Genomic DNA, 26,529 nt, shown 5'->3' on the forward strand with positions numbered 1-26,529 from the left:
AAGCAATATCATTTTGAATTAAAGGTAAAGTCGTCGATAATGTAAAGATAGTGTACAAATTGATATTTATAATTTTTATGATGTGGATGGTAATACTATGAGCTATTTTGAAGAAGAGGTCCAAGTTGTTTTCAACTTTTTTTAAAAAATTTTGATCCAAGTTGTTTACAACTTTGCATGTGCAATTTGGATCTTACTATTATTACACGTCTATCATTTTCAAAGATCAGCTTAAAATATTTAAAATCTCAGAATTTGTGGTGTGTGTAGTTAATAATTTGTGGCCTTTTCCAATTGTATCTAGGACTCTAGGTAGAGTTATTTATTTAGTTTGAAACTTAAATGTTTTGTAATTGCGGTCATATTACTTGAAATTCAATTACCAATTTGTCATGTCTATGGTATATTTAAGTTATATAAGGAGTAATAATGAGCTTAAATAATGTCTACAATGATCGATTATTATGGTTTTGAAAGCGGACAACAATAAATAGAAACTAGTTTTGAGGAATTATAATCATTATAATAATTTTACTTGTATTATTTAAATTGAAATCCAAATTCGAGTAGACATTAAAACAGATAACACACGTACTCATAATTCACTACGAAGTATGAAGTACGGAGTAATTTATTTCGAAAAATATTGTGTAGAACGGACTCATGTGAGTCCGTTCTACTTACAGGCCCGCGCGCGGCCCGTCTTTTAATAGTTCGGCCCGCGCGCGGCCCGACTATTAATTATCAATCATTTTTTGATTTTTTTTTTTAAAAAAAAAAACGTCTTCCAACGTTCCGCCTTTCTCCTCCTTCTTCTTCCCCACGTTTTCTGCAGTTACACTCCATTACACTCCATTACTCTCAACTTAACTACATTTTCCCTAAAATTTCGCATCACTTCTTCATTTTCTAGCTTATATTTGCATGTACTTAATTTTCATTTTTTTTACATAAACCCTAATTTCCGTCTTCCTCACCTACATTAATGGCTGGCCTTCCTCCTACTGATGATTCTCCTTTAAAAGTTTATATGAAACGAACTAAACGATCATCAAAACAGCCTCCGAAGATAGTTGAAATGCCAGAAAGGTTAATAAATTTTTTAGTTATTATTTGCTTATTCGTTTTTTATGAAAACAATTGTCAGTAATTTTTTTTTTATTCTTGTTCTTGTTTTGTAGGGATGATTCACAGCATTCTAAGAAGCGTGGTCCTAAACGTTCTAAAAGAAGTCGATCTGTGAGGTGTGATATTCGAAATAAATTCTTTTAAATTCGGAAAAATATTGTTTTGTATATTCAGATGCACGCCAGGTGTTCGATGAAATGTAAATTGTTGATTTTACTTTGAATATTCTTGTGTAGGATTTTGTTATTTTTGATGTAATTACATTAGTTGTAATTTTGATTATTTTGAGGATTGACTATTATATAGTCAGGAATTATATTATTTATATCAGAAATAAGAATTTTATTATATTATCTTTAATTGTATTATTTTATTTTGCTAATAGTATATGTTTTTCAGTATTTAGATGTTTTTCATCAGAAATTAAGTTGTTGTTGTCTGTATTCAAATTTATCTTACTCAGGAATTAGCATATCAGGAATTAGATTTTATAGATCAGGTATTATGATATATTATTCAGAAATAAAATTAACACAGCCAGGTTTAAGATAAAATTAGTCAGGAAATAGATTATAATAGTCAGGAGTTGTTATACCAATATAATTTGCAGTAATTAAATATTTGACAATTTATTATACCCAGGAATTACATTATGTTAGTCAGGAATTAGATAGTTTTTGTCAGAAAATAGATATGGATAGTCAGTTTAAAAATAATAATATTTAGATACATTATAACTCGTCAGGTTTTAGATAATATTTGTCAGAAAATAGATAATAATATTCAGGAATAATAATTTCAATATTTAAATAGAGTTAAATTTTTACGATTTATAACATTAGTCAGTAATTAGCATATATTAGTCAGGAATTAGATAATTATTAACAGAAAATAGATATGGATTGTCAGTTTTAGGATAAAAATATTCATATGTATTATAACTTAGTCAGTTTTAAGATAATACTAGTCAGAATATAGATAATAATAGTCAGGAATAATAATATCAATATTTAAATAGAGTAATTAAATGTTTTAAGATTTATAACATTAGTCAGGAATTTGATAGTTCTTGTCAGCAAATAGATATGGATAGTCAGTTTACAAATAATAATATTCACATCTATTATAACTCAGTCAGGTTTAAGATAATATTAGTCAGAAAATAGATAATTATGCTCAGGAATTGTAATATCAGTATTTATATAGAGTAATTAAATGTTTTAAAATTTATACCCAGGAATTACATTATGTTAGTCAGGAATTAGATAGTTTTTGTCAGAAAATAGATATGGATAGTCAGTTTAAAAATAATAATATTTAGATACATTATAACTCGTCACCTTCAACCATACTCATTTTCACCCTTGATACATAGTCTAGGTGATCTCTCTTAGTATGACCTACACATTCTTCTCCTCCAGCTTCATTGGTGATATAATTGTAAGCATCCATTGGTTTGATACCACTTTCAACCATGCTTTCAATTAGTTCACCCATTGGTGCTGATATTTGCCTTTCTGATCTTAGATGATTACGTTGAACTGCTATAACCAATTCATGATTATGTTCCAACTCATGTGTAACAGCTTCGAAATTTCCTTCTTTGGTTTTCTTGAAACGAATATGAGCTTTGCAACCAGTTCTTGTCTCATTTACCTCCCTATCTTTTCTCTTTTTTTCATCAGTTTTACCCAATATGGGTATTTCCACCGAATTTTGTTCAGCTGCCATCTTCATTTTACCCTTTGTATGCCCTTCTTTAGAACACCTAAAATAAAACTCATACAATTGATCATTATTATCTCTTCTCTTTGTTGATTTTCTGACACTGAAACCAACAGTCCTTGAATGAGCTTTGTATAAAACAAATCCCTCATTGTAGTCTGATACAGTATAACCTGCTAGACATTTACTTATGTTTTCATCCTTCTCATATTTGTAATAATCTGCAAGAAAAGTATATATGAAACATATCATAATTTATTTTTGTCAGGAAATAAAATATTATATACAGTAAATAAATGTTCTTTAAATTTATGATACTTAAGTATTATCATGTCGTCAGGAATTACATTATTTAAATCAGGAATTACTAAATACTAGTCAGGAAATAAAAGATCTCAGTCAGGATTATGTTTACATTTAATCAGGAAATAGATAATATAAGTCAGAAATAATAATATTTGTATCTGATTATAATATGTTGTTGATTATTTTTTCAGGAATTAGATTATTTATGTCACTTATTAGTTTTGTTTTGTCAGGAATTAAATTTTGTATGTCAGGTATTAAAATATTATGATATCAGGAATTAGATTATATATTTCAGGAATAAAATTGTTTCAATTAGAAATAAGATTACGTTTGTCAGCTTTAAGATTTCTTTGGTCAGGAAATAAAATATGTACGTCAAGTATTTTAAATTTTATTCAGGAATTAATTTGAATATATCAGAAATTAAATTGTATGCTTCAGGAATAAACTTGTTTCAATCAGGAATAATATTAATTTAATTTCAGTAACAAAAAATAGTCAAAATATCAAAATAATGTTCGAATCAGAAATTAGATTATAATATTCAGGAATAAAGTTATATTAGTCAGGAAAATAGATAATTATATTAGACTTTAACCCATCTAATGTTAAAGCCTTGTTTAGAAGAACAATGGCAGAAATTGAGCTTCATAGAAGAGATTTGGCATTTTGGGATTTGAAGCTAGCCTCAAGTTTAGATCCCTCAAACAAGGAGATTGCTAAATTACAGTGTATACTTTTACAGAACATTTAATTATCTGTATACCTATTATACTTGCAGTATCTTCATCTCTTTCTGCATCATCTCTTTCTTCATTTATATTTTCTTCTAGAATAACATTATCTGCTGCATTCATCATTAGTGTTAGTATATTTGAATTTCAATCTGCAATTATCAAAAATAGTTTTGCATGCAAATCATAAGTTGAAATTGAATTCGATCGAATACTATAGTAAACTGAGTATCTGAAAATAAATTAGGCCTGATTTCAAATTATAAGTTGAAATTAACTACGATCTGAAATTCGATTGGCATTAATTGCTAATAATAAGTAGAAATTAACTCCAATTTAAATACGATCTGATATTAAATTGAAATTTAATACGATCTGAAATTCAATTTGGCTTGCATGCGAATTATAAGTCGAAATTCATATTTCAAAATCGGTATAATACAATCTGAAATCATGCGAATTATAAATCGAAATCAATATTATATGAAATTTGAAATTACATGCAATGAAAATTATGAATTAGATTGTACCTTTTTCAGCAGTAATTGAGCTGCAAATTGATTCTATAGGTGAATCAGAATCTCCTTCAATCATCATCCTATTGTTTGATTTCTCCATGTTTTTCTGGAATTTGCAGATTTGAATTATATGAATTTTGCAGATTTGAATTTTATGAAATTTTGGGAAAATGAAGTGGTTGAATTTCAGTGAATGACGACGCTCGAAATTTTATGAAAATGATTAAAATGATGAAAACGACAAAATTAAGACAATTTATAAAATGGCGCGCGGGCTTTGGTCGGGTTGGTCAGGCCCGCGCCTTTTTAATTAATGAGCCCGGACTCACGTGAGTCCGGTCTCACGCAAAACGTTCTGAATTTATTTTCTTTATTTGTATACATAGTTTTACTCTTTAAATTTCAACAACTTTTGACTTGTACGTGTTTGGTAAGACATATCTTCCCAAATCTATTTTAAATATGAAATAATATTAAACTAATAATGTCGTTGTAACTCCACGAAAAATAAGATCTATAGAAAACACATATATTCATGCATCATCATGCTTGTTTCGTACTGTATGTCTCAATATAATGTTTACCAAAGAAATTCAACATCATACGGATCGAAGTAGTTCTAATAGCACATTATCCTCACTCTACTAACCTTGATATGGCCGCCTAATTATTATTACAAGTGTAGTACATTATGTCATTTTTGCCAAATTTAATATTATTTAAACCCACTCAATTTTAATTTGTAGATAATGAGTTACTGTAAATTCTGTAATTATTATGAGCTAGCTTACGAATAAAGACCAACCACCAGTCCACCAGTGCACCCTACATGTTAGAATGTTAGATTAGAATTTTCATCATCGTAAATCTAAAAATTTTTCAAATAAAGCATGCGTCTTGCGTGTGATAATTGGTAACCAAGTTGTCCGTATCTTTGGCTTGTTAATATTACTTTAAGTAACATCACAACTTTAATCATGTAGGGTTTTGTATTGAAAACTAACATCTCTCTCATACGTTGATACATACATTCAAGTAGGATAGAGTTAATACATCTCTTATAAGTGTTATAATTAAGTTATACTCCGTATTATAATATATATGCTCCTAAGTTTTGAAAATGTAATTAGATTAATTAATGCATATAATTCCTCAAAAATAAAATAAAATACGGAGTAAAAAAAAAATTAAGGCATATAAAGATTGGTAAATTACCAGCTCCTTTGGGCGGTTGGGCCTAATAGAATTGTCATATGATGAAGATACTACATATGCATTTCTTATGTGTTCATGACTCATTATGATGAATATGGCCAGTGTTGAAAATGAGGCCAGGTGAAGAACGTGTAAGGCAAAAGCCTTAAAATAAAGGACAAACAAACAACAAGTATACTCTCACGTCTCAACCAAATATCATTGGTTAAAAGTCACTATAATGAAAATTTATGAAGGGCATGTGAATTGTGGGGATTGGGATAGGAGGTTATGGACCATTCTATATGTTAGGAAATAAGGGTGTAATTGTGTTTGATTAATGCGGAACAAGTCAATGAAATTAAGGAAGAGAAAAACAATAAAGAAGACAAACAAAGAACACAAGGATTTACGTGGTTCGGTCAAAATAGACCTACATCCACGGGTAGCCGGGTGAGGGATTCGAGAGCTTCTTCACTATAATGGAGAAAGAAACAAGAGAATAATACAAGGAGTCCTAAATCTAATGGCTCAAAAGGTATGATCTAATTGATCAATTAAAGGGTCCTTTTATAACACAAGGAAACCCTAATAAAACCCTAAGATTGTTCCCCAAGTATACTCAAATAGCCGTCATAGAAAAGATATAACTTTAGGAAATATTCCATCAATTATCCTAGAATAACCTAACTACCGAGCTATAGCTCGGCAGCTAGCTCATGCCTGCAGCAAGTCGTCATAGTGGCCGAGCTATATAGCTCACTCGCATAGAGCTATAGCTCGCAGCCTCGTTGCAAATTTCCAACTTCGTCAGGTTTTCGTAAAACGGTCATAACTTTCTCGTTTCTTATCGGAATTGGGCATATGACCTATCGTTGGAAAGCTCTTGAACCAAGCTATCACCTCCAACTTGAATCACCTCAAAATCAGTTGTAGTTTGAGAGATATAAGCATTCAAAGTCATCCCTACTAGATTTCGAGTCACAATTTAACACTATAAACTCAACCTTGAGCTTAAACGATTTATAATTTATTAGGGTGGATTAGTAGAATCCCATTTTAAGATTATATAAGGTATTGTATCACGATCTCACAATTATAGTGTAACATAGATTTTAATTTTACTAGTGTATATGAATGTATATAATAATGTGTCACGCTAAAATGAATAAATGATACTCCGTATTACATATATATAGGTAATTAATTAGGTATCCGTTCTCATTCAAGACTTTCTTGCATTTGTAGTCATAAGCCTACAAGTCTACGAACTTACAAAGGTAGCATAGTGAGTGGCATGTCAAATTGTCAATTATAATGTCGAATTGTCGATCCGATTTGGTATTTGTTTCGTCAGAAGTGGCCATGCATGCTAATAAAAGTAACGAGGTTTATAATTTCTCAAAGACAAAAGCCCTTGTTGGTGTAAAAGGGATGTGGAATATGGCCTAGTTAACAGAAATACTTATCACATTCCTACTTTATACATTGTCTTTACTGGATTTGTGGAAATCCAATCATAATTCACTGAAAATAAAGATATTAAATACAAAAAATATCAAATGAAATAATGTGAAAATAAAATAGAACAAATATAGAAGAAACTTATACTCCGTATTATAAATTCAAGTGATCATCACTAATTGATCATTCAAAGTTTTTTACAAAAAGCATATTCATTGTGTATGGAATAATGGATAGCCTAAAAGGTAAAAATTCTTAATAACCCTTACCTTAGACAACCGTCTAGAACAAGCACTCTCCTTGATTCAATCACTTATCAACATACTCATTTTATCCCAGAATAATTGACACATTTAAACTTTTCATACATGTTGATGTACTTTTTTAATCTTATTTTTATACGAGTAAAATATTAATGGAAACTACCAAAAAAAAAATGGTTATATTATGAAACTTAATATCAATATCTATCTAACAACATATCTTATGATAAAATATATGTTGTTATCATTATGCTAATAAAAAGCTATATAGTCAAAACTAATATGTGAATAGTGATAAAAAAGTTCAATGTTTCAGTTATTATGGGACCGGGGGGGGGGGGGGATAAAACGCCCTCCGTCTCATTCGATTATTACAAAGCCTATTTGGTTCTACGGAAGTTAAATAGGTTGTAGATTCTTTAAATATAATGATTGGGAGTATAAATTTGCATGTGGGGTTAGAGAGATATACAGAAAGAAAAAGTAGATGGGAATTATTGAAGATAGGGAGAGAAAGTGTTGAGAATTGATGTCATCAAAAGCCATCATTAATAAAAGAGGGTAATATTGTTAAAAAAATACAATTTTTAAATAGAAATAAGCTTTTAATTTGGGTTTATCCAAAATGGAATACAAGCTTTGTAATAGTATGAGTAGTGGGAGTATGAAATAAGTTTACTATAACCACAAACACAATATAATCACTATATAGCTCAAACCATAATTCAAAGTAATCAATAACTTAGGCTCTTTGTGTCAAAAAAAAAAAAAAAAAAAAAAAACTTAGTCTCTGTTTGGTTTAACGAATTTTGCTTAATTACATTATCCAAACTTAAATTACTTGAAATTGAAATTGTTTTCGTTATCTTGATACATAACTTTTATATATGCATGTGTCAAAACTAATTTTATCGGAGATAATAAGATAATATATTAATAAGTTCAAACAAAGTGACTCTTACCTTAATATCCTCACCACCACTGTCTTGTTATTTCTTTATTAGTTTATCTAATATGTTCTTATTTCTATTGGTTTGAAATGTACAACAAACAAAGTATAGAGTAGTTTTAAAAGAGAGTAAATGTAATTTGAATCAAGTTATATGATTCGATTTAGTTTAACTTGTTATTTACTCGTACAATTTAATTTGGTATGATCTGAAACACCTCCTTACATATTTTCTTTTAAATTATCCACCTTTTTCTTATACTCAACACTATTATTATCCATTCAGCCATTCTCTTCTACTTTATTGACTTTTTGCAATACTCCCTCACTTTTTCCATGTAACATAAAATACAAGAATACAAACACAAGCAAGTTAGAACTATTAAGAACGGAGGGAGCATTTCTTTCTTAGAATGAATTGCTTTAACTCCAAATAGAAAGTTCCTTAAAAAAAAAAAAAAAAACTCCAAATAGGAAGTACTTCTATCTTTCAAGTTTCACCCTTCAAACAATTAATCTACCATGCCAAACAAACCAAAAACAATCCCTTTAACCTTTGACCCATTAAGGCCCAAAAACCCCAACCCAGCCCAAATCTCCCAAGCCCAATACAAACCCAGCCCAAAATCCACTAGCCCAAAACTCAACCACCCCACCCCCCTCTCTCCCTACGACACCGTACTTCCCTTCTCTCACAAACCCACCAACACAAACCCTCCACCATTCTCTCTCCCCCCACCATTTTTCACCCCACCATGGCATCCACCGTCGGACCACCACCACCGTCCGATCGCCTCTCCCTCGAATCAATCCCAACCATCGATCTCCGTCTCCTCTCTCAGTCCGAACTCACCGCACTCTCCCTTTGCTCCGCCCACGCCTTCGACCTCCGCCGTTGCGACGACGTCGTCATCCCCAAAATCGACCGCTCCGTCTTCAACGAATCCGCCGGCAGTCGCAAACAAACCTACTCCCGTCTCCGCCTTGCCCCGCGCAACGTCGGTAACAATCTCGCTACACCTCCCAAACCTCGCCCTTCTCTCACTCCTCTCGACGCCGACAACTCTCGTATCATCTCTCTCTTCAAGTCGCTCTTCAATGGCGGAATTCACGACGTCGGTAATGGTGACGGCGACGACTTCTCCGCGCTTGTTCCTGTTAATGTTGAGTATAGCGACGCCTTTCTCGCTGGCGAGGAAGGCGTCGGCGTCGGCGGCGGAGGAGGTGGAGGAGAGAGGAAGAGGAAGCGAGGAAGGAAGGCGAAGAGTGAGTTGACGAGTGTTGTTGCGACGCCAGTGACGACGGTCGCATTGGTAGAGGAAGAAGTGAAGGATGAGGAGGAGAAGGCGGCGTTAGAGGAGGAGAGAGAGAAGGAGTTGGTGAATAGAAATGGAGAAGTGGTGAATTTGGCGGAGTTGGCGAAGAAGGAGGATCCGTATGGGGAGGAGATAAGGCGGCGGACGGAAGGGAAGGAAAGTCCTGAGGAATTGTTAGGGTTTATTAGGGATTTGAATGGAGTTTGGGGGAGTAGGAGGAAGAAGAGGAAGATTGTTGATGCTAATGAGTTTGGTGATTTTTTGCCTAATGGTTGGAAGGTTTTGATTGCTATGAAGAAGAAGCTCGGTCGCGCTTGGGTGTTTTGTCGCCGATATATAAGGTTTTCCTTTATTTCTTATGATGTCTTTCGATTGATTTTATACTCGTATGATTTTGTTGTAATGTTGGTGGTTGAATTGTTGATTGTTAGGTATAGAGGTTCTTATTCTTTGTTGAATTGAGTTTTAGTTGTTTCTATTGATCAAAACAAATTAAGGAAGGATAAGAACTTTGAAGTAGAACTGAATAATGGATCATGTGGATGCATTGCAAATTATGGAATGATATGCAATGGTTTTCGTGAATAGAGAAAGCTCGAATTGATCAAGAGTTTTGATCAACTGTGCAATGTTAGGGCAGTGAACTACAATTGATTCAATCAAGTGTAATGAGCCATTAGTGGATGGTAATTGTTCAATCGATACATGTTTTGTTAGTTTTTGATTGAATAAGTTATAATTGATGGGATTAGAGTTAATTGTACAATTATAGAGATGTGAATCAAATTGCAATGAAGAAAGGATTGTTTAAACTTGGAAAACCAGCTTTTTTTTAGTGTGGTAAAGATAGATAGCACTAAATTTCCTTAGAAGATTAGTATGGGTCTTTGATAGGAATGTGTTGAAGCTATCAGGGACTTTACTTGTTGTAGAGCTCATCCAATCTTAGGTTACAAAGTAGAGCTCATCCAATACTAGGTTACAAAGTCGCAATACCTAGGTTATTTCGAGATTGGAGAAGCAAATTGGACTTTTGATAAGATTGGAGTTTCTATGTTAACTTTGGGTAGAAGGCTTTGGTGACTTGGATGACGAGGATTTATGCCTTTTAGGACTTTCATCATGGATTTAATTCATAAAGAGGTAAAAAAGTAGCTCTTTATAGATTAATGCTAAATTCTATAAACTATGACATTTTTGGATTATAGATTGTGAATTAGAATTCATTAAGGAGTATTACCAAGTAGGTTCATAATGGTATAGATTAAGATGCTATTAGGAAGAAAAATGCTACTAGTTGTGCATTGTTGAAAAGAATTTATAGTAGTTGGATACATGTAAAGATTTCGAATTGTGGTATGATCTTTGAATGTATTGATTAGGTGGTTGGTTTATATCTTGTGGTTTATAATTGATAAAATGGTTTAGACACTTGAAAAAAACAAACAGCCGCTCTAGGAAAGTGTCACTTAAAAATCGGAGGGAGTATAATCTTTGCAGCTTCTTAATTTATCTGCCCAAAATTCATCAGCTATGCACAATGTATAGATGCCTTGTTTAATTTGGATGATTCGCCACTTTTTTTTTCTTCTTTTGAATCCACGCCTTTTTTTATATTGGTTTGCCACTTTTCTTGATTAATCTGCAACACTTACTTTCGAATGCTTATAATTTTTATTTATTCATTTTTTTAATATCTATAAGTCGTATCGAGTTGTGTAATATGTTATTGGAAAGCCACCAAAGTCTACAATCGACCTTGTTTTGAATTATTTAGTAGTTCAAACTCTTTAATGTAAGGGCCATGGAGTGTCATATACGTAACCAATATCTCTTCTTCTTCTTCTTCTTTTTTTTTTTTTTTTTTTTTTTTTTTTTTTTTTTTTGAAATTCTTCTTAAGTCGCATCATGCATGTATCCTTGATAATTGATATGGCTATCTTATGGGTTATTAAACCATGTAATTGCATAAGTCGAAACAAGGAGATTGATGATTTTAATAATTATATTAAGGAGACACAAGTAGTCAAACTTGGACTTGTGTTTGGTTTGTCATGGGCGTATTTGTTAAATTGAAATTGTTATTTAGGGAAATTGAGCCCAAGGATTTCCTGATTGAACTTGTTTTTTGGGTTTTGCAAAAAGTCAATTGTGCTCATCAACATGCTAAGCTGCAATCTTTAAGGAGAAATAGCTGTTCTAATTGGTTATGTAAAGGAATCTTTTCTTCCATGTACAATTTTTGACCTTCATAAATTTTAATACATGTTTCCTTCAGTGTGTGAAAAATGTGCCTAAGGTGCACCTAGGCGCTAGGCAAAAGGGGTACAACACATTTTTTGAGCTGGGCGATGCGCATTCAAAGTCACACTTACACCAGATCTTTCAATCTTATTCTATTAAGTGCACCTTTCTTCAATGTGTTGCAGCAGGACCTCTATCACCTTAGTGCTCCTTGTTTTTTTTATACATGGATTTACTCTATGTCTCTGCATAATTGTCAGGTTAATTATCTGACTTCTTGCCAGCTCAGTGAATTCTAGTGTATCTGTGTATGAGGTACTAATAGGACATATTGGTTTATTCTTGATTTGTTCTCTCACTTTTGCAGTCTTTTGCTTATTTTCCTTGTAAGCCCCGTTGGATTTTAACCCAAGAACAAAGCCGATAAGACCAATTCTAGACTACAAAAATTTTCTTATTAAGTTCTCATCTTGTTTGCAATGGTTACTGTAATGTATAAATGAAGGGTACTAGAGAGTTTAGTTAGATAGAGAAGAATGTAGCAAGTATTCCTGCCGCCACTGAAGAAATAGATCTTGCAGGAATAAATTACATTGCTATGTTCTCCAATTCTCCTATCTGTATCTCCTCTCTTATTATTATAGCCTACCATTTAGGATTTTGGGGGGTGGGAGGGATTGGAAAAGATTTTTTTTTTTTCATAAGCGTGATGCTTGACTTTGTAACACATGTTTATAACTTTTGATGGTAAGAGTACTGGCTTGGTATCTTTGATGTTATTTTGAAAATCGTGGACAATAATTGTGAAAAACTACTTGTCTCATAAAATTAGTTCACTGTATTTGTTTTTGTTTTTTCATGTAGTTTTGTTGTTACATCATCTTTACTCACACAGTTTGTCTGCTGGATGCTATGCAGTCCTAAAGGACGGTATTTTGTGTCCTGCAAGGAAATCTCGTCTTATTTGCTCTCCCTGACTAGCCCTGAAGATTTAAAGCAGCTAACTGCTGTTCAGTACGCAGAAGCTTCAGTGGCTGACAACAAATTTACTTCTGAAAATGTCAGTCATTTTTGCTGTACTTTGACACATCCATTTCTTTTGTATTTTCCATTGTGCCTGAATTGATGTAATCTTTACAGTGTACAGATCTGGGGACTAAGACTGAGTGCTCGTCATTATGTGTCACTCCTCAATCTAACGCTTACGAAAATCAGCAGAAGCTGCTCTCTTCTTCGCAAACTACTAATAATGAAAAGCAACTGTCCTTGTTGACAACAGTTCACCCAGGAGAGGTGCAAGCAGCATCTGCTTTGAAGTGCCACAAATGTTCCACTGGTTTTAATGAAAAGGATGAGCTATTGAGCCACCTCTTATCATGTCACAAGAGGAAGCGTCGAAAATCTGGTGAACCCGTTGAAGATGATGTTGTGATGAAAGATGGGAAGTATGAGTGTCAATTTTGTAACAAGGTGTTCCATGAGAGGAGCAGCTATTTTGGGCATGTCGGCATACATGTGAAAAACTATGTGAAGAGTATTGGTGGGTCACCAGGTATGCTAGTGACAACCAAGCAAAAAAAATCTTCTGTAGCTGTTGCTGAAGTCCCAGTAACTGTCTCTGAGACAGTAGGAGATGTAGAAATGAATGTTGTTCCTGTTGCTTCAGTTTCTAATGTTCTAGCCAGTAGCGACCTTAATACAAATTCATCTGATAGTAAACCTGAAGCTGGTAGCAAGGCTGAAACACTTTTGGGAAATGATAAATCTGACCAGAATAATATGTCTCTTCCTGCTGAGCTGAATAAGGAAGCTGCTCAAATTGATAAAATATCAGCTGAAGATTCTTCTGGTAAACATGATGGAATCACCCATACTACTGATAATACTGGCAGGGAGGTAGAGGAGGCAGTTGAGTTTTCTGCTATGAAGCCTGATAATTGTTCTGTTTCAGAGGAGGTGTATAATAATGAGAATGATGATTTATGCGAGACCCTTGGTGGAATAACTGCAAATGAATGTGTAGATTCTGAAATAAAATCTTCACTTGCACTGGTGGGAAATGATGAATCTTGTTTCATTTCAGATAGCAAGCAGGTAGATCTTGGAAATGATGTCACTGTCAACCTCTTGCAAATGGCTTCTGAAAATAATCTGCGTACTGAAAATAAAGAAAACTCATTAGGTGATCAGAATTTAGAAGATAGGTCATTGGAAGTTAAAACTGTCGAGCATAGTTGTTTTAGTGAGAGTTTGGAAGTTGGGGATGATGACAGGCTGATGGAGAATTCCAACAACAGTGGCCATCTTGATCTGGGCATTGAGGCTGCTGATGAAGTCCGGCAGATCGGAAGCTTGGACGAATATACAGAAGTCCTTTGCAAGGAAGAGGAAACATGTGGTTTATCCACCAATAAGATTGAGCTTATGGAATCTCCCTCCAATGAGAACAGTTCTTGTCCTCCATCAGGGGATCAATCTACAACTATGATGCAGAACTATGTTGGGAAAGATTTTTTTGGCATGGTAAGTGAGACAGAGGTCGACATGTGCAGCTTGGAAGACAATGAAGAAGCAGTTGATGCTGAGAGGTGTATATCTCAGGAAAGACCTGAAAGCTGTGCAGCTCTTCTATTAAATGATAATGGTTGTGGTTATGTCGTAAATGAGGCTCACACAGTTCCCCTTAAAAATATGATAGAACCTAAAGAGACAGGAGTTTTTCAGGTTGAGCAAACTTGTAGCCTTGAGAATAGCCCAAGAGAGCTGTCAAATAAAAAAAGTGAGGAGCCTAAAAATGACCCAGTTTTGAATTCAAGCAACCTAATCATAACTCCTGGAAGTAATGATAGACATTTAGGTGCTAATGTTATAACTAGCAGTGATCAAGGACATAGTGATGTCTCTAATCTACTAGGGGCCTTCAGTAACTTTGTCGAGGATAAGCATAATCAAGTTCCAAAAGGTCTTCTGTCGGACCTTTCCATTAACGAGCACATGCGTGAAGTTGCCATGAATAATGTGACAGATGTTCCTTCCACTACAACTACAACGCAGCTTCCCGAACTTGATAAGGTGGACGCCGCAAGGACTAATAAGATGATTTTTGATTTTGACAGTATCCCTGAAATGAATGCAAGATTTCTTAGTTCTGTGCAGAATGAGACTGTTCCTGAAGGGACATCCCCCTTTTCACTGTGGGGGCAGCAGACATGTACCATTGAAGATAATCAAACGAGGGTTTATGGAGGTGCTAGGGGTGTTTCTCAGCAAGAGAGGGCTTCTGACAATAATTCACTTAATCTAGTAGCTCTTCAGCAACCTTCAGATGTAGGATATAACTTGAACAAGGTCTGTATGAACGAGCAAAGGTATAGTGCTCAGCATAATGAAACTGGTGTATACAGAAATAATAATGAAGTTGAGAGGGAGGGGATATACAGTGGTGCCAGGGGAATTGTTCAGCAGGAGAGGGCTTCTGATAATAATTTGCTTAATTTGGTTGGTCTTCAGCAACCTTCAGATGCAGGGTTTAATTTGAACAAGGTCCATCTGAATGAGCAAAGATATGGTATGCAGCATAATGAATCTGGAGTATACAGAAAAAGTAATGAAGCTAGGAGAGAGGGGATATCTCATGGAAACACTCTTAATCTAGCTGGTCTTCAGCAGCAATGTGATTCTGGATATAACTTGAACAAGCCCTGTATGAACCAGCAAAGTTATGGCATGCAATGCAATGAAACTGGAGCTTATAGTACTAGCGATGAGTCCAAACAAGAGAGGGTGGCTTATGGAAACTCTCTTAGTCTAGCTAGTGTTCCTCAAACATGTGATACCAGGTATAGCTTGGATAAAGCTTGCATTCAGCAAACATGTGACACAGGTTTTAGTTTGAACAAGGGATATATGGGGACCATGCAGGAATTTTCTAAATTAGATGAACTTGGACACTCTCGGGATCGAGACTTAATGGTTGGTTTTGGAAATGGTGGTGGAAGACCTAGTCAGGGTGTTGCAAATGATTTTTTATGGAGAGCAACAGAAGGAAACATTTTACCCAGTGGTTTAATGGATTCTTCACCATCCCAGGGACAGTCATCTGGCTCCTATCAAGCATTTGATTTCCTGTCAGACAAGGTAAAAATCAAATTATAAAATTATATTTCATTTTTTTTGGAGTTGGAAGTACGAACTAGAAATGTTTATTTTAATGTACATATTTGTGTTCCTATGGCTAAAAAGTCCAAGTAGAATTAGTCTAGTGGAGAGTTTCTTGAGCAGGTTGGTGGAGGATAAGAACGTAAGAGTAGCGGAGAAAGTACCTTTTCTTTATGTAAAGAATCTGACCTTACTTGGACTTGCTACCAGGTTTTAATGTGCACATTATAGTAATTATCATGCTGCTTTAAGCTTGAATTGGTGGAATGCAGTAGTGTTTTTTTCAAAAATGAAATAATATAAAATAAAATTAGTTTTACGATGTTGCTCTCAAATTGTGTTTATTGTATGTATGCTCACTTTTGACCTTAAAAATTACTTGTTGGTTTGTCAAAGGAGATTAGGATTTTGCTGAGAAATTTATTATGTTCTAGTTTTGGGGTTGAAGAAATGACTCTTTTGGTGAGTTTTGACCATTTTTGACAATTAACAGATATGGGTTTAGGACATTGTTCAGTTAGTCTGTGCAAACTTGGCTTTGGAATTTTGGGCAATAAAGTCAAGCCTTTTGGCGCTTTGGGGAGGAGTGGTAGGGGGCTGGGCACTTCAAGCAGATTGTCTTGTGCTCCATCACCTCCATTCCTGTTGTTGGAGTTTGGTAGATTTGTTACTCAAATTTTTTCTTTGCCCAACTTTTATCAAATGTATTAGTTATATTTTAGGAAGATGTTTGATGGGAATCATGGGATAGCTTTCTGAGCTTCTTTGGTTTAATTTATCACCTCTGCAGTTTCCATAGTCCACTTTTTCGGCATTTCACTCTAGCAAAAGAATTTTATGGGATCCTTATCTGTGTAAACCTCCTCATGAATGGAACATGGAAGAAATCTTTCTATTATTATGTTTTTACGTCATTTCAGTCTTGGAATCTTTCAACCTCACCAATGTGTTAAGTTCAGGTGTGATCTGATGATGGTACGGGATCATCTTCTATTAAGTTTTATCTTTTAACCTTATTTTTGATACTGTTCATAAAATCTACTTTTTTTTTTCCTTTTCCTTCCTTTTTTTTTTTTTTTTTTTTTTTTGGTGATTTATAATAATTAAAAGCGTAGTCATGTGAGATCTTGCTCTTCTTTTCTCAATGTGAATTTTCTTATTATAAACATTTTATTATTTTTATTTATTGATAATTAGAGATATTTGTGATTTGAATGTATGCGTTAGCAAATGTCATAAAAGAAATATGCCAACTAATTTGGAACAGAGGGAGTATGAATGTCAAATTTTTCTGTTGCTAATCTCATTAGGTAGGTGCTGCTGAAAATTTTAACTTTTGGACCTTAGTTGCTCAAGGTTGACTCAAATTATACATTGTAGCGTGGCCTTTTAAAAACCTCGCTTCCGACATGTGCACTGAAACCGGAAAGAGGATTATCAATATCTTTTGGGTGGGGTAGAAGCACTGAATTTGTCCGGCAGAGTATGCCAAGGAGTAATAAAGAAAATATGCTTTTCAGTTTGCCTTTTATGGCTGTATTCTGGTGTCTTTGGCTGAAAGATACTCCTATATATTTTCTGGGAATATCCCATCTTTAATTGAATATAAGGGATGAGTTAATAGCCAGGCTTCTAGGGACAAGACTAGGGAAGTTTAATGGGATGTCCTTGTGCACTTGGACCATAGCCACATTTGAGTTGGGGTCATTTTCAGATATTGATTTTAAATATGTGGAACATCACACATGTGAACTTACCTTCATTATATAAATTTTGATTTGGAGTTATTATCATGAAATTGAATTCTTTGATAACGGTGTCACATATCAATGTTTCTTTAAGTGTTATATATGAAAGTTCAAAGTTTAACTTGTTATATTTTAGAAAATATTTTTTGTTTTCATTTAGTTGACACATTTAATTTAGGCACACATATTAAAGACATGAAAGAGAATGAGAGAAAATAATAAAGCCACGGGCTACACTAAGAAATGCAAGGTATAAAACTTATCCAAAAAGGAAACGTGTCAACTAAAAATAAACTTCCTAAAAAAAGAATACGGGTGTACTAAAAAAACGGAGGTTTTTAAATACTTGCTCCACTTTTCACTTTCGGCCGTTTTTAAATACTTGCTTCATTTCCTTATTTGGAAAGCTTTTACAATATTTAATTCATTTCTTTCACCTAGTGGACCCAACATAAGTCATATTTTATTAATTTCATATTCTCTTACCTGTCACCTCCATTCTCTCCACTATTTTTGTTTTTTACATTTTTTTTATTCTCCCAACTACCCCACTACCTTCATATTTTATTACTTTTTCCAATTTCTCCTAAAACTCCGCGCATAGAGAAATAGAGCAAATATTTTAAAATGGAGGGAGTATAATTTAGGTATGGCCAAAAAAGAGGTGTGGGCAAAGTCGCAAAAGGAGTTTTTTTTTTTCCTTTCTTTCGGACGAGAGGGCGTTTCAGTTGCTACTGAGTAAACTTGTACTTGGTCCCCTTTTTCTTTTAATAAAAATCATAAATAAATAAATAAATCAGTGTGTCCTGGACGACGCCCAAATTGTAATTCTTACAAAAACTGTTAAAGTTTGTGAAAAAATCTTATATTAGTGTGATTTCTACTATGAATTGAGGCAAGTAAATGTCTATATTATTTGCTTGTTGAGTTGTTATTACTATATAAGTGTATGTGATAAAATCTACTAGTCTAACTCATTTAAGGAAATACCTTTGTAAGACTTTATTATCTTTCATTTTTAATCATTAAACATTGATGTCATATTGGAATGGTGGTTAAGTTCTTACCTTTTGGTTCGATTGATCGCGTGTTCAACTCCTTGCAATACAATATTTTTTAAAAATTGAAGGGTAGCCATGCATTTAAAGCCTTTGACTAAGAGGAGAATGCCACGTGGCACCTAAACTCTTAGAAATGCTTTTTAATAAATTGTATAGATATTTGGTCAAAGATTGCTTAATTTTGCTCAAGTCCGTTCTTTTGTTGGTCAGTTTTTGGTGCTCAAGTACCATGTTTTGGAACCATGTAGATACCTCTATGATATACTCATTTAACTTGTATATCTTTTAGTTATGATGTCTGATTCAGAGTCTTGGTCATCATGTATGCTGATGGAGTGAGAATTGTTGTGTTGTCTTATTTTAGGGTGGGAATAATCTGTATGCTGCTAATGAGAAATTTGATAATATTTCAAGCTTCGAAGGGCTGAGACCTACCAATGTGGAACCAATGGAATTCAGTTTCATGACTACGCAAGAGTCGAATGCTCAATTGGATCACCAAAAGGTAATGTCATTCAATGCACAGATGAATCAAGGATTTGGTTGGCATCAAAAACCGACCGCCATGCCAAATATGATGACTGGACATGTTGTTAGCACATTATGTGTTTGGTGTGGAAATGAATTTCATCAAGATTCATTGGGTTGTGAAATGCAAGCTGGTTCAATTGGTTATCTATGTCCAACCTGCAAGGCTAGAATGTCAGGGCAATTTCTGTAGATGAGTTGTTCCTACATTTGTTGTCCGGCGCAATTTAAATGGTAAAGTTCACATCTGATGCTGATGCTATTTGTATTTTGTAGTTTTGTTGTAAATTGATTTAGTTCCATGATGCATTCATTCATGTTCTCGGCTCTACTCGGAGTAGAAATTGTAGGTGTGATTTCTATCGAGAAAATAATGAATGCAACAATGTGTATAGTGCTGCGTTTAGTTTATTAGGCTAATCATACTTAGCTATGCTACATTAGTTGAGTTTCTAAGAATGCAACAATCTATAGAGATTTGTGCATCTGCTGATATGGAAACTCCCATATGTTTTGAAGGGCTTTAGGCTTATCTTGTTTAACACTTAGTAGTAGCAATATATTTTCCTTAATGGTTGACTTTTACTGTTGTTTCTCAGAAAATGAATGAAGCTAATAGGTGAGTATTACAGATCTTCTCTATTTGATCTTTACTCGTAATTATGAGTTATTTTTGTTCAGCATAGTATTATTTGCTACATGATGGCTTGCTCGTACTTCTCTGAATGATGTGTAGTTTAAATGCCTTCTCAGGTAGAATGGTGGTTTTGTTTGACTGTATTCTTTGGTTTTTTTTTTTATAACATACTTGTACGTTGTACGTCTCCAAATATTGTGTAGTAAAAATGTCTCCTGAGGTGGAATGGTAACTTGTAATTTTTATAACTGCTAATTCTCTGTGGATTTTCAACAGTTGTTGATTTCTTGATACAATGTCTCTCTGCTCCTCTTCCCTGCTGGATTTTATTGTGTTTGAGGGAAATAATTGGTTGATCCTTGACATGGATTTAAGCTTTACATATTTTGCGAGTAGTGATGGCAAACAAGCAGATGAGATTGTCTTTTGGTTCAGGTCAGGTTATGCTGTTTACGAGTCATTGCAGGTTCTGGTTGTATCGAGTCATAGACTGGGTTAAGTTGGATGGACTTTATTGGAGTCAAGATTACTAAAACAGTCTGGAAAACATCTTTTGACAAATCATTTTTATGCATATAACTATATAACTATATAAGCTGGGTTTCAAGTTTGTTTGGATTAGGTAGTATGATTCGTTATTATATAGGGTTTTCAACTTTAAATGGAGAGTGTACTCTCTAGAGATGATAATATATTCATATTCGCCCTCGTTTTTTTTTTTTTTTTTTTTTTTTTTTTATATATTTTTATTACTATTACTTAGTATTTTTTTTGGGTGGGGTTGCTATAGGTGAAAACGAATATTGAAAGGACAAAGCAGAGAACAAATAATAAGTTCACAACTTATTAATTATGCTCAATTATTTTTTAATAAAATTGATGGGCCACCTAATATATCTTGATGCTACCAACCTTTTTTTAGAAGAACTAGAATATAAATAATCATCAATCAGTGATTACTTGGGTAATCTATGACATGATTAGTACATTAAGTATTAATGAATTTAATCAGCAATCCAATATTTATTTTAATTGACCATTTTACATTCATACCTTGAATATTATGTGACAAAAACTTCAAAATTGGTTTGTTTTCCATTTCTGATTTTTCTAAGTCGAAATTTTTGCTTCAATTAAAAAGTACATTATGTGGCAAAAACGGTGTGAGATTGTATACTACTTGTCTACTTCCTTCTATGAACTTGTGCCTAGTTTTGATCGTGCACTTAAGTATTAGTAGAAATCATAAAACTTTGATATACTTGAATCACTAGTTGAGACAAATCAGTAAGACCTTGATTTTAATGTCATATTAGTGGTAACTAGACAAATAAAATGTACCCTATCTTTTAATGTCTCGTTATAAATTAATGAAACAATCTCAACATGTAAAATATTTTTTTAGCCTTAGTCATTTCCTATCATTCATTTTAATGTGTATGTGATTGATCTCTCTAATGTCAATTGTTTAAGCGAATTTGTTTCTCCTATAACAAAATTACTTGCAACTTTAAAATAGTACGGACCAATGCTATAAACCATTCAATTCTATAATATCTAACTAGAGCTGTCAATTCGAGTATTCAAGTCGGGTTTGGGTCGGGTCAAATTAGGTTTCGGGTTAAATCAGGATCAGGTTATGTCGGGTCAATCTAGCTTCAGATCAGGATTAGGTTCTGGTCAGGTCAATTTTAGTTCAAGTTATAACGGGCCGTTCACCTTTTCGGATATAGGTCGGGTTCAATTCGAGTTAAAATCAGATCGGGTTTAATTTCAGTTTCGGGTTGTGTTGAGTCGGGTTTGGATGGGTTAACAAGATGGTACATTCATGTTCAGGTTAGTGTTTGAGTTGGGTTCTGGTTCAAGTTCAATTCTAATAAATATCGATGTGGCCAAGTTGAAATATATAATTACGCCTTCCATAATTTGATCAAGCATCATCAAGATTTTATTAAACCTATGTACGAATAATAGAGAACAAAAGTTATATAAGCTGAACAAAAGATTTTATTAAATCGGATTGAGAGTTTACAGAATTATACCAGTATATAAGCTGATTAAAAGCTATATAAAATTTTATTAAACCTTCCATGACGATTACTAGTTCAGGTTTTAATTGGGTCGGGTACTAGTTCAGGTTCGGATTATTTTCGGCCCGGATTAAATCGGTTGACGATTACTATCGGGTCGGGGGCAGATTCGGGTTTAGGTAATAAAGTGTTGGATCAAATGGGTTTTTGGTTAAGATCAGGTAAGGTTCAAGTCTGATTATAGGTCACTAGTTTCACCCCATTTTTCAAGTACGGGTTGGGTTCAGATCTTTGTCCGTTAAGGTCGGGTTCTCGGGTTGGGTTAGTTTTTGACAGCTCTAGCTATAATCCACACTTTTTGAGGAAATTTTGAGAGTTCAGGACTAGTGGCAAAAAGTGTTGAGACCCAAGGGGATAGATCGCGGGGTCATATAATGTCGTTTGAAACCATATGTGATCATTATATATTGTCATAAACCGGGTAAAATGATCGTTTAAGGGAATATTGGATGGTTCCACCGACCCAAATTTTATTTCCGGGCGAAAAAAAAGTCAAAAAGTTACAAAATCGAAGGCTATATAATCAACGCTTTTTTATAAAATTTTGAGGTTTTGGGATCCGGTGGCGAAAAGTGTTGAGACCCTAAAAAATATATCTCGGTGTCATAAAATGCTATTTGAAACCATATATGATAATTATATGTTGTCATAAACGTACATGATAGGCTTTAGTTTACGAAATCACTACAAGTTGTGAACGGGTAAAATGACCGTTTAAGGGCATATTGGATGCTTCCACCGACCCAATTGAACTCCCGGAGGGTATTAGGTTCCATGGTAAACATCTCAGAAATTTTTATTTTCGGGCGAAAAAAATGTCAAAAAATTACAAAATTGAAGGCTATAATCCACGCTTTTTGAGGAAAATTTGAGGTTCGGGGCCCGGTGGTGCAAAACCTTGAAACCCAAAGTGATACATCTCGGGGTCATATAATGCCGTTTGAAACCATATATGATCATTATATGTTGTGATAAACGTCCGTGGTAAGTTTGAGTTTACGAAATCACAGTAAGTTGTGAATGGGTAAAATGACCATTTAAGGACATATTGGTTGGTTCCACTGACACAATTTGACTCTCGGAGGATATTAGGGGTCATGGCAAACATCTTGTCAATTTTTATTTCCAGGCGAAAAAAGGTCAAAAAATTACAAAATTGAAGGCTATAATCCACGCTTTTTAAGAAATTTTGAGTTTTTTGGGCCCGGTGGCGAAAAGCCTTGAGACCCTAAGGGATACATCTCGGGGTCATATAATTCCGTTTGAAACGACATATGATCATTATATGTTTTTATAAACGTCCGTGGTAGGCTTGAGTTTATGAAATCTGTGAACGGGTAAAATGAATGTTTAAGGGCATATTGGATGGTTCCACCGACACAATTTGACTCATGGAGGATATTTAGGGTCATGGTAAACATCTCGTCAATTTTTATTTCCGGGCGAAAAAAGGTCAAAAAATTACAAAATTGAAGGCTATAATCCACGCTTTTTGAGGAAATTTTGAAGTTACATGACCCGGTGGCGAAAAGTGTTGAGACCCTAGAGGATAATCTCGGGGTCATATAATTTCTTTTGAAACCACATACGATCATTATATGTTTTCATAAACGTCCGTAGTAGGCTTGAATTTACGAAATCACTTCAAGTTAGGAACGGGTAAAATGACCGTTTAAGAGCATATTGGATGGTTCCACCAACACAATTTGACTCCCGGAGGAGATAAGGGGGCCATGGCAAACATCTCGTCAATTTTTATTTCCGGGTTAAAAAAGGTCAAATAATTACAAAATTGAAGGCTATAATCCACGCTTTTTGAAGAATTTTGAGGTTTCGGGGCCCGGTGGCGAAAAGCCTTGAGACTCTAAGGGATACATCTCGGGGTCATTTAATTCCGTCTGAAACCATATATGATCATTATATGTTTTTCATAAACGTCCGTGGTAGGTTTGAGTTTACGAAATCACTTCAAGTTGTGAACGGGTAAAATGACCGTTTAAGGGCATATTGGATGGTTCCACCGACCCAATTGGACTCCCGGTGGGTAATAGGGACTATGGTAAATATCTCGGAAATTTTTATTGCATGGCAAAAAAGGTCAAAAAATTACAAAATTGAAGGCTATAATCCACGGTTTTTGAGGAAAAATTGAGGTTTTGGGTCCCGGTAGTGAAAAGCTTTGAGACCTTAAGGGATACATCTCGAGGACATATAATGCCATTTGAAACCATATATAATCATTATATGTTGTGATAAACTTCAGTGGTAGGCTTGAGTTGACGAAATCACTGCAAGTTGTAAATGAGTAAAATGACCGTTTAAGGGTATATTGGACGGTTCTACCGACCCAATTAGACTCCGGTGGGTATTCGGGACTATGGTAAACATCTTCGTAATTTTTATTAGCGGGCGAAAAAAGGTCAAAAAATTAAAAAATTGAGATCTATAATCCGCGCTTTTTAAGGAAATTTTGAGGACATATAATGCCATTTGAAACCATATATGATCATTATATTTTGTGATAAACATCCGTGGTAGGCTTGAGCTTACGAAATCACCACAAATTGTGAACGAGTAAAATGATCGTTTAAGGGAATATTGGTTGGTTCCACCGACCCAATTTGACTCCCGGAGGATATCAGGGAACCATGGTAAACCATCTCGGCAATTTTTATTTCCGGGCGAAAAAAAGGTCAAAAAATTACTAAATTGAAGGCTATTATCCACGCTTTTTGTAGAAATTTTGAGGTTACGGGGCCCGGTGGCGAAAGTGTTGAGATCCTAGGGGATATATCTCGGTGTCATATAATGCCGTTTGAAACCATATATGCTCATTATATGTTGTCATAAACGTCCGTGGTAGGTTTGAGTTTACGAAATCACTACAAGTTGTGAACGGGTAAAATGACCGTTTTAGGGCATATTGGATGTTTCCACTTACCTAATTGGACTCCCGTTAGGGACCATGGTAAACATCTCGGCAATTTTTATTTTCGGGCAAAAAAATGCTCAAAAAATTAAAAATCAAAGGCTATAATCCACGGTTTTTTAGGAAATTTTGAGGTTTTCGGGTTCAGTGGCGAAAAGAGTTGAGACCTTAAGGAATATATCTCAGTGTCATTTAATGCCGTTTGAAACCATATATGATTGTTTTATGTTGTCGTAAACGTACGTGATAGGCTTCAATTTACGAAATCACTACAAGTTGTGAACAGGTAAATTTCCGTTTAAGGGCATATTGGATGTTTCAACCGACCCAATTGGACTCTCGGAGGGTATTAGGGACCATGGTAATTATCTCGAGAATTTTTATTTCTGGGCGAAAAATAAGGTCAAAAAAATTACAAAATTGAAGTCTATAATCCACGCTTTTTGATGAAATTTTGAGGTTTCGGGGCCCGGGTACATCTCGTGATCATATAATGTCGTTTAATACCACATATGATCACTATATGTTGTCATAAACGTCCGTGGTAGGCTTGGGTTGACGAAATTACTTCAAGTTGTAAACGAGTAAAATGACCGTTTAAGGGCATATTGGATTGTTCCACCGACCCAATTAAACTCTCGGTGGGTAATAGGGACTATGGTAAACATCTTCGTAATTTTTGTTTCTATGCGAAAAAAGGTTAAAAAATTACAAAATTGAAGTCTATAATCTGCGGTTTTAAGGAAATTTTGAGGTTTAGGGGCATATGGCGAAAAGTCTTGAGACCATAAGGGATACATCTTGGAGACATATAATGCCGTTTGAAACCATATATGATCATTATATTTTGTGATAAACATCCGCGGTAGGCTTGAGTTTACGAAATCACCGCAAGTTGTGAACGAGTAAAATGACCATTTAAGGGCACATTGGATGGTTCCACCGACTCAATTTGACTCCCGGAGAATATCAAGGACAATGGTAAATATTTCGGCAATTTTTATTTCCGGGCGAAAAAAAAGTCAAAAAATTACAAAATTGAAGGCTATAATCCACGTTTTTTGAGGAAATTTCCAAGTTACCTTACCCGGTGGCGAAAAGTGTTGAGACCCTAGGGGATATATCTCGGGGTCATATAATTTCTTTTGAAACCACATATGATCATTATATATTGTCATAAACGTCCGTGGTAGGCTTGAGTTTACAAAATCACTACAAGTTGTGAACGGGTAAAATGAATGTTTAAGGGCATATTGGACGGTTCAACCGACCCAATTTGACTACCGGAGAATATTAGGGACCATGGTAAACATCTCGGAAATTTTTATTTTCGGGCGCAAAAAGGTCAAAAAATTACAAAATTGAAGGCTATAATCCGCGGTTTTTAAGGAAATTTTGAGGTTTAGGGGCCGGTGGCGAAAAGTCATGAGACCCTAAGGGATACATCTTGAGGATATATAATGGCGTTTGAAACCATATATGATCACTATATGTTGTGATAAACATCTGTGGTAGGCTCGAGTTGACGAAATCA

General features: G+C 34.4%; 1 protein-coding gene across 1 annotated transcript; it reads left to right on the forward strand.

The window, feature by feature from the left end:
- Positions 1-8,976: 8,976 nt before the first annotated feature.
- On the forward strand, positions 8,977-19,922 carry LOC145614649 (uncharacterized). The gene is made up of 4 exons (XM_081669715.1): positions 8,977-9,941; positions 12,763-12,904; positions 12,985-15,981; positions 19,176-19,922. Exons 1-4 carry the CDS (start codon positions 9,040-9,042, stop codon positions 19,530-19,532), a joined length of 4,398 nt encoding a protein of 1,465 aa, XP_081525841.1. The 5' UTR covers positions 8,977-9,039; the 3' UTR covers positions 19,533-19,922.
- Positions 19,923-26,529: the final 6,607 nt, after the last annotated feature.

This window comes from Chenopodium album, chromosome 25 (assembly GCF_948465745.1).
Source record: "Chenopodium album chromosome 25, dcCheAlbu1.1, whole genome shotgun sequence".
NCBI classification, from domain to species: Eukaryota; Viridiplantae; Streptophyta; class Magnoliopsida; order Caryophyllales; family Amaranthaceae; genus Chenopodium; species Chenopodium album.

Coding starts and splice junctions, on each gene's coding strand:
- LOC145614649 (XM_081669715.1), top strand. CDS start 9,040: ATGGCATCCACCGTCGGACCACCACCACCGTCCGATCGCCTCTCCCTC. Junction 9,942..12,762: donor TTTTGTCGCCGATATATAAG/GTTTTCCTTTAT, acceptor GATGCTATGCAG/TCCTAAAGGACGGTATTTTG. Junction 15,982..19,175: donor TTGATTTCCTGTCAGACAAG/GTAAAAATCAAA, acceptor GTCTTATTTTAG/GGTGGGAATAATCTGTATGC.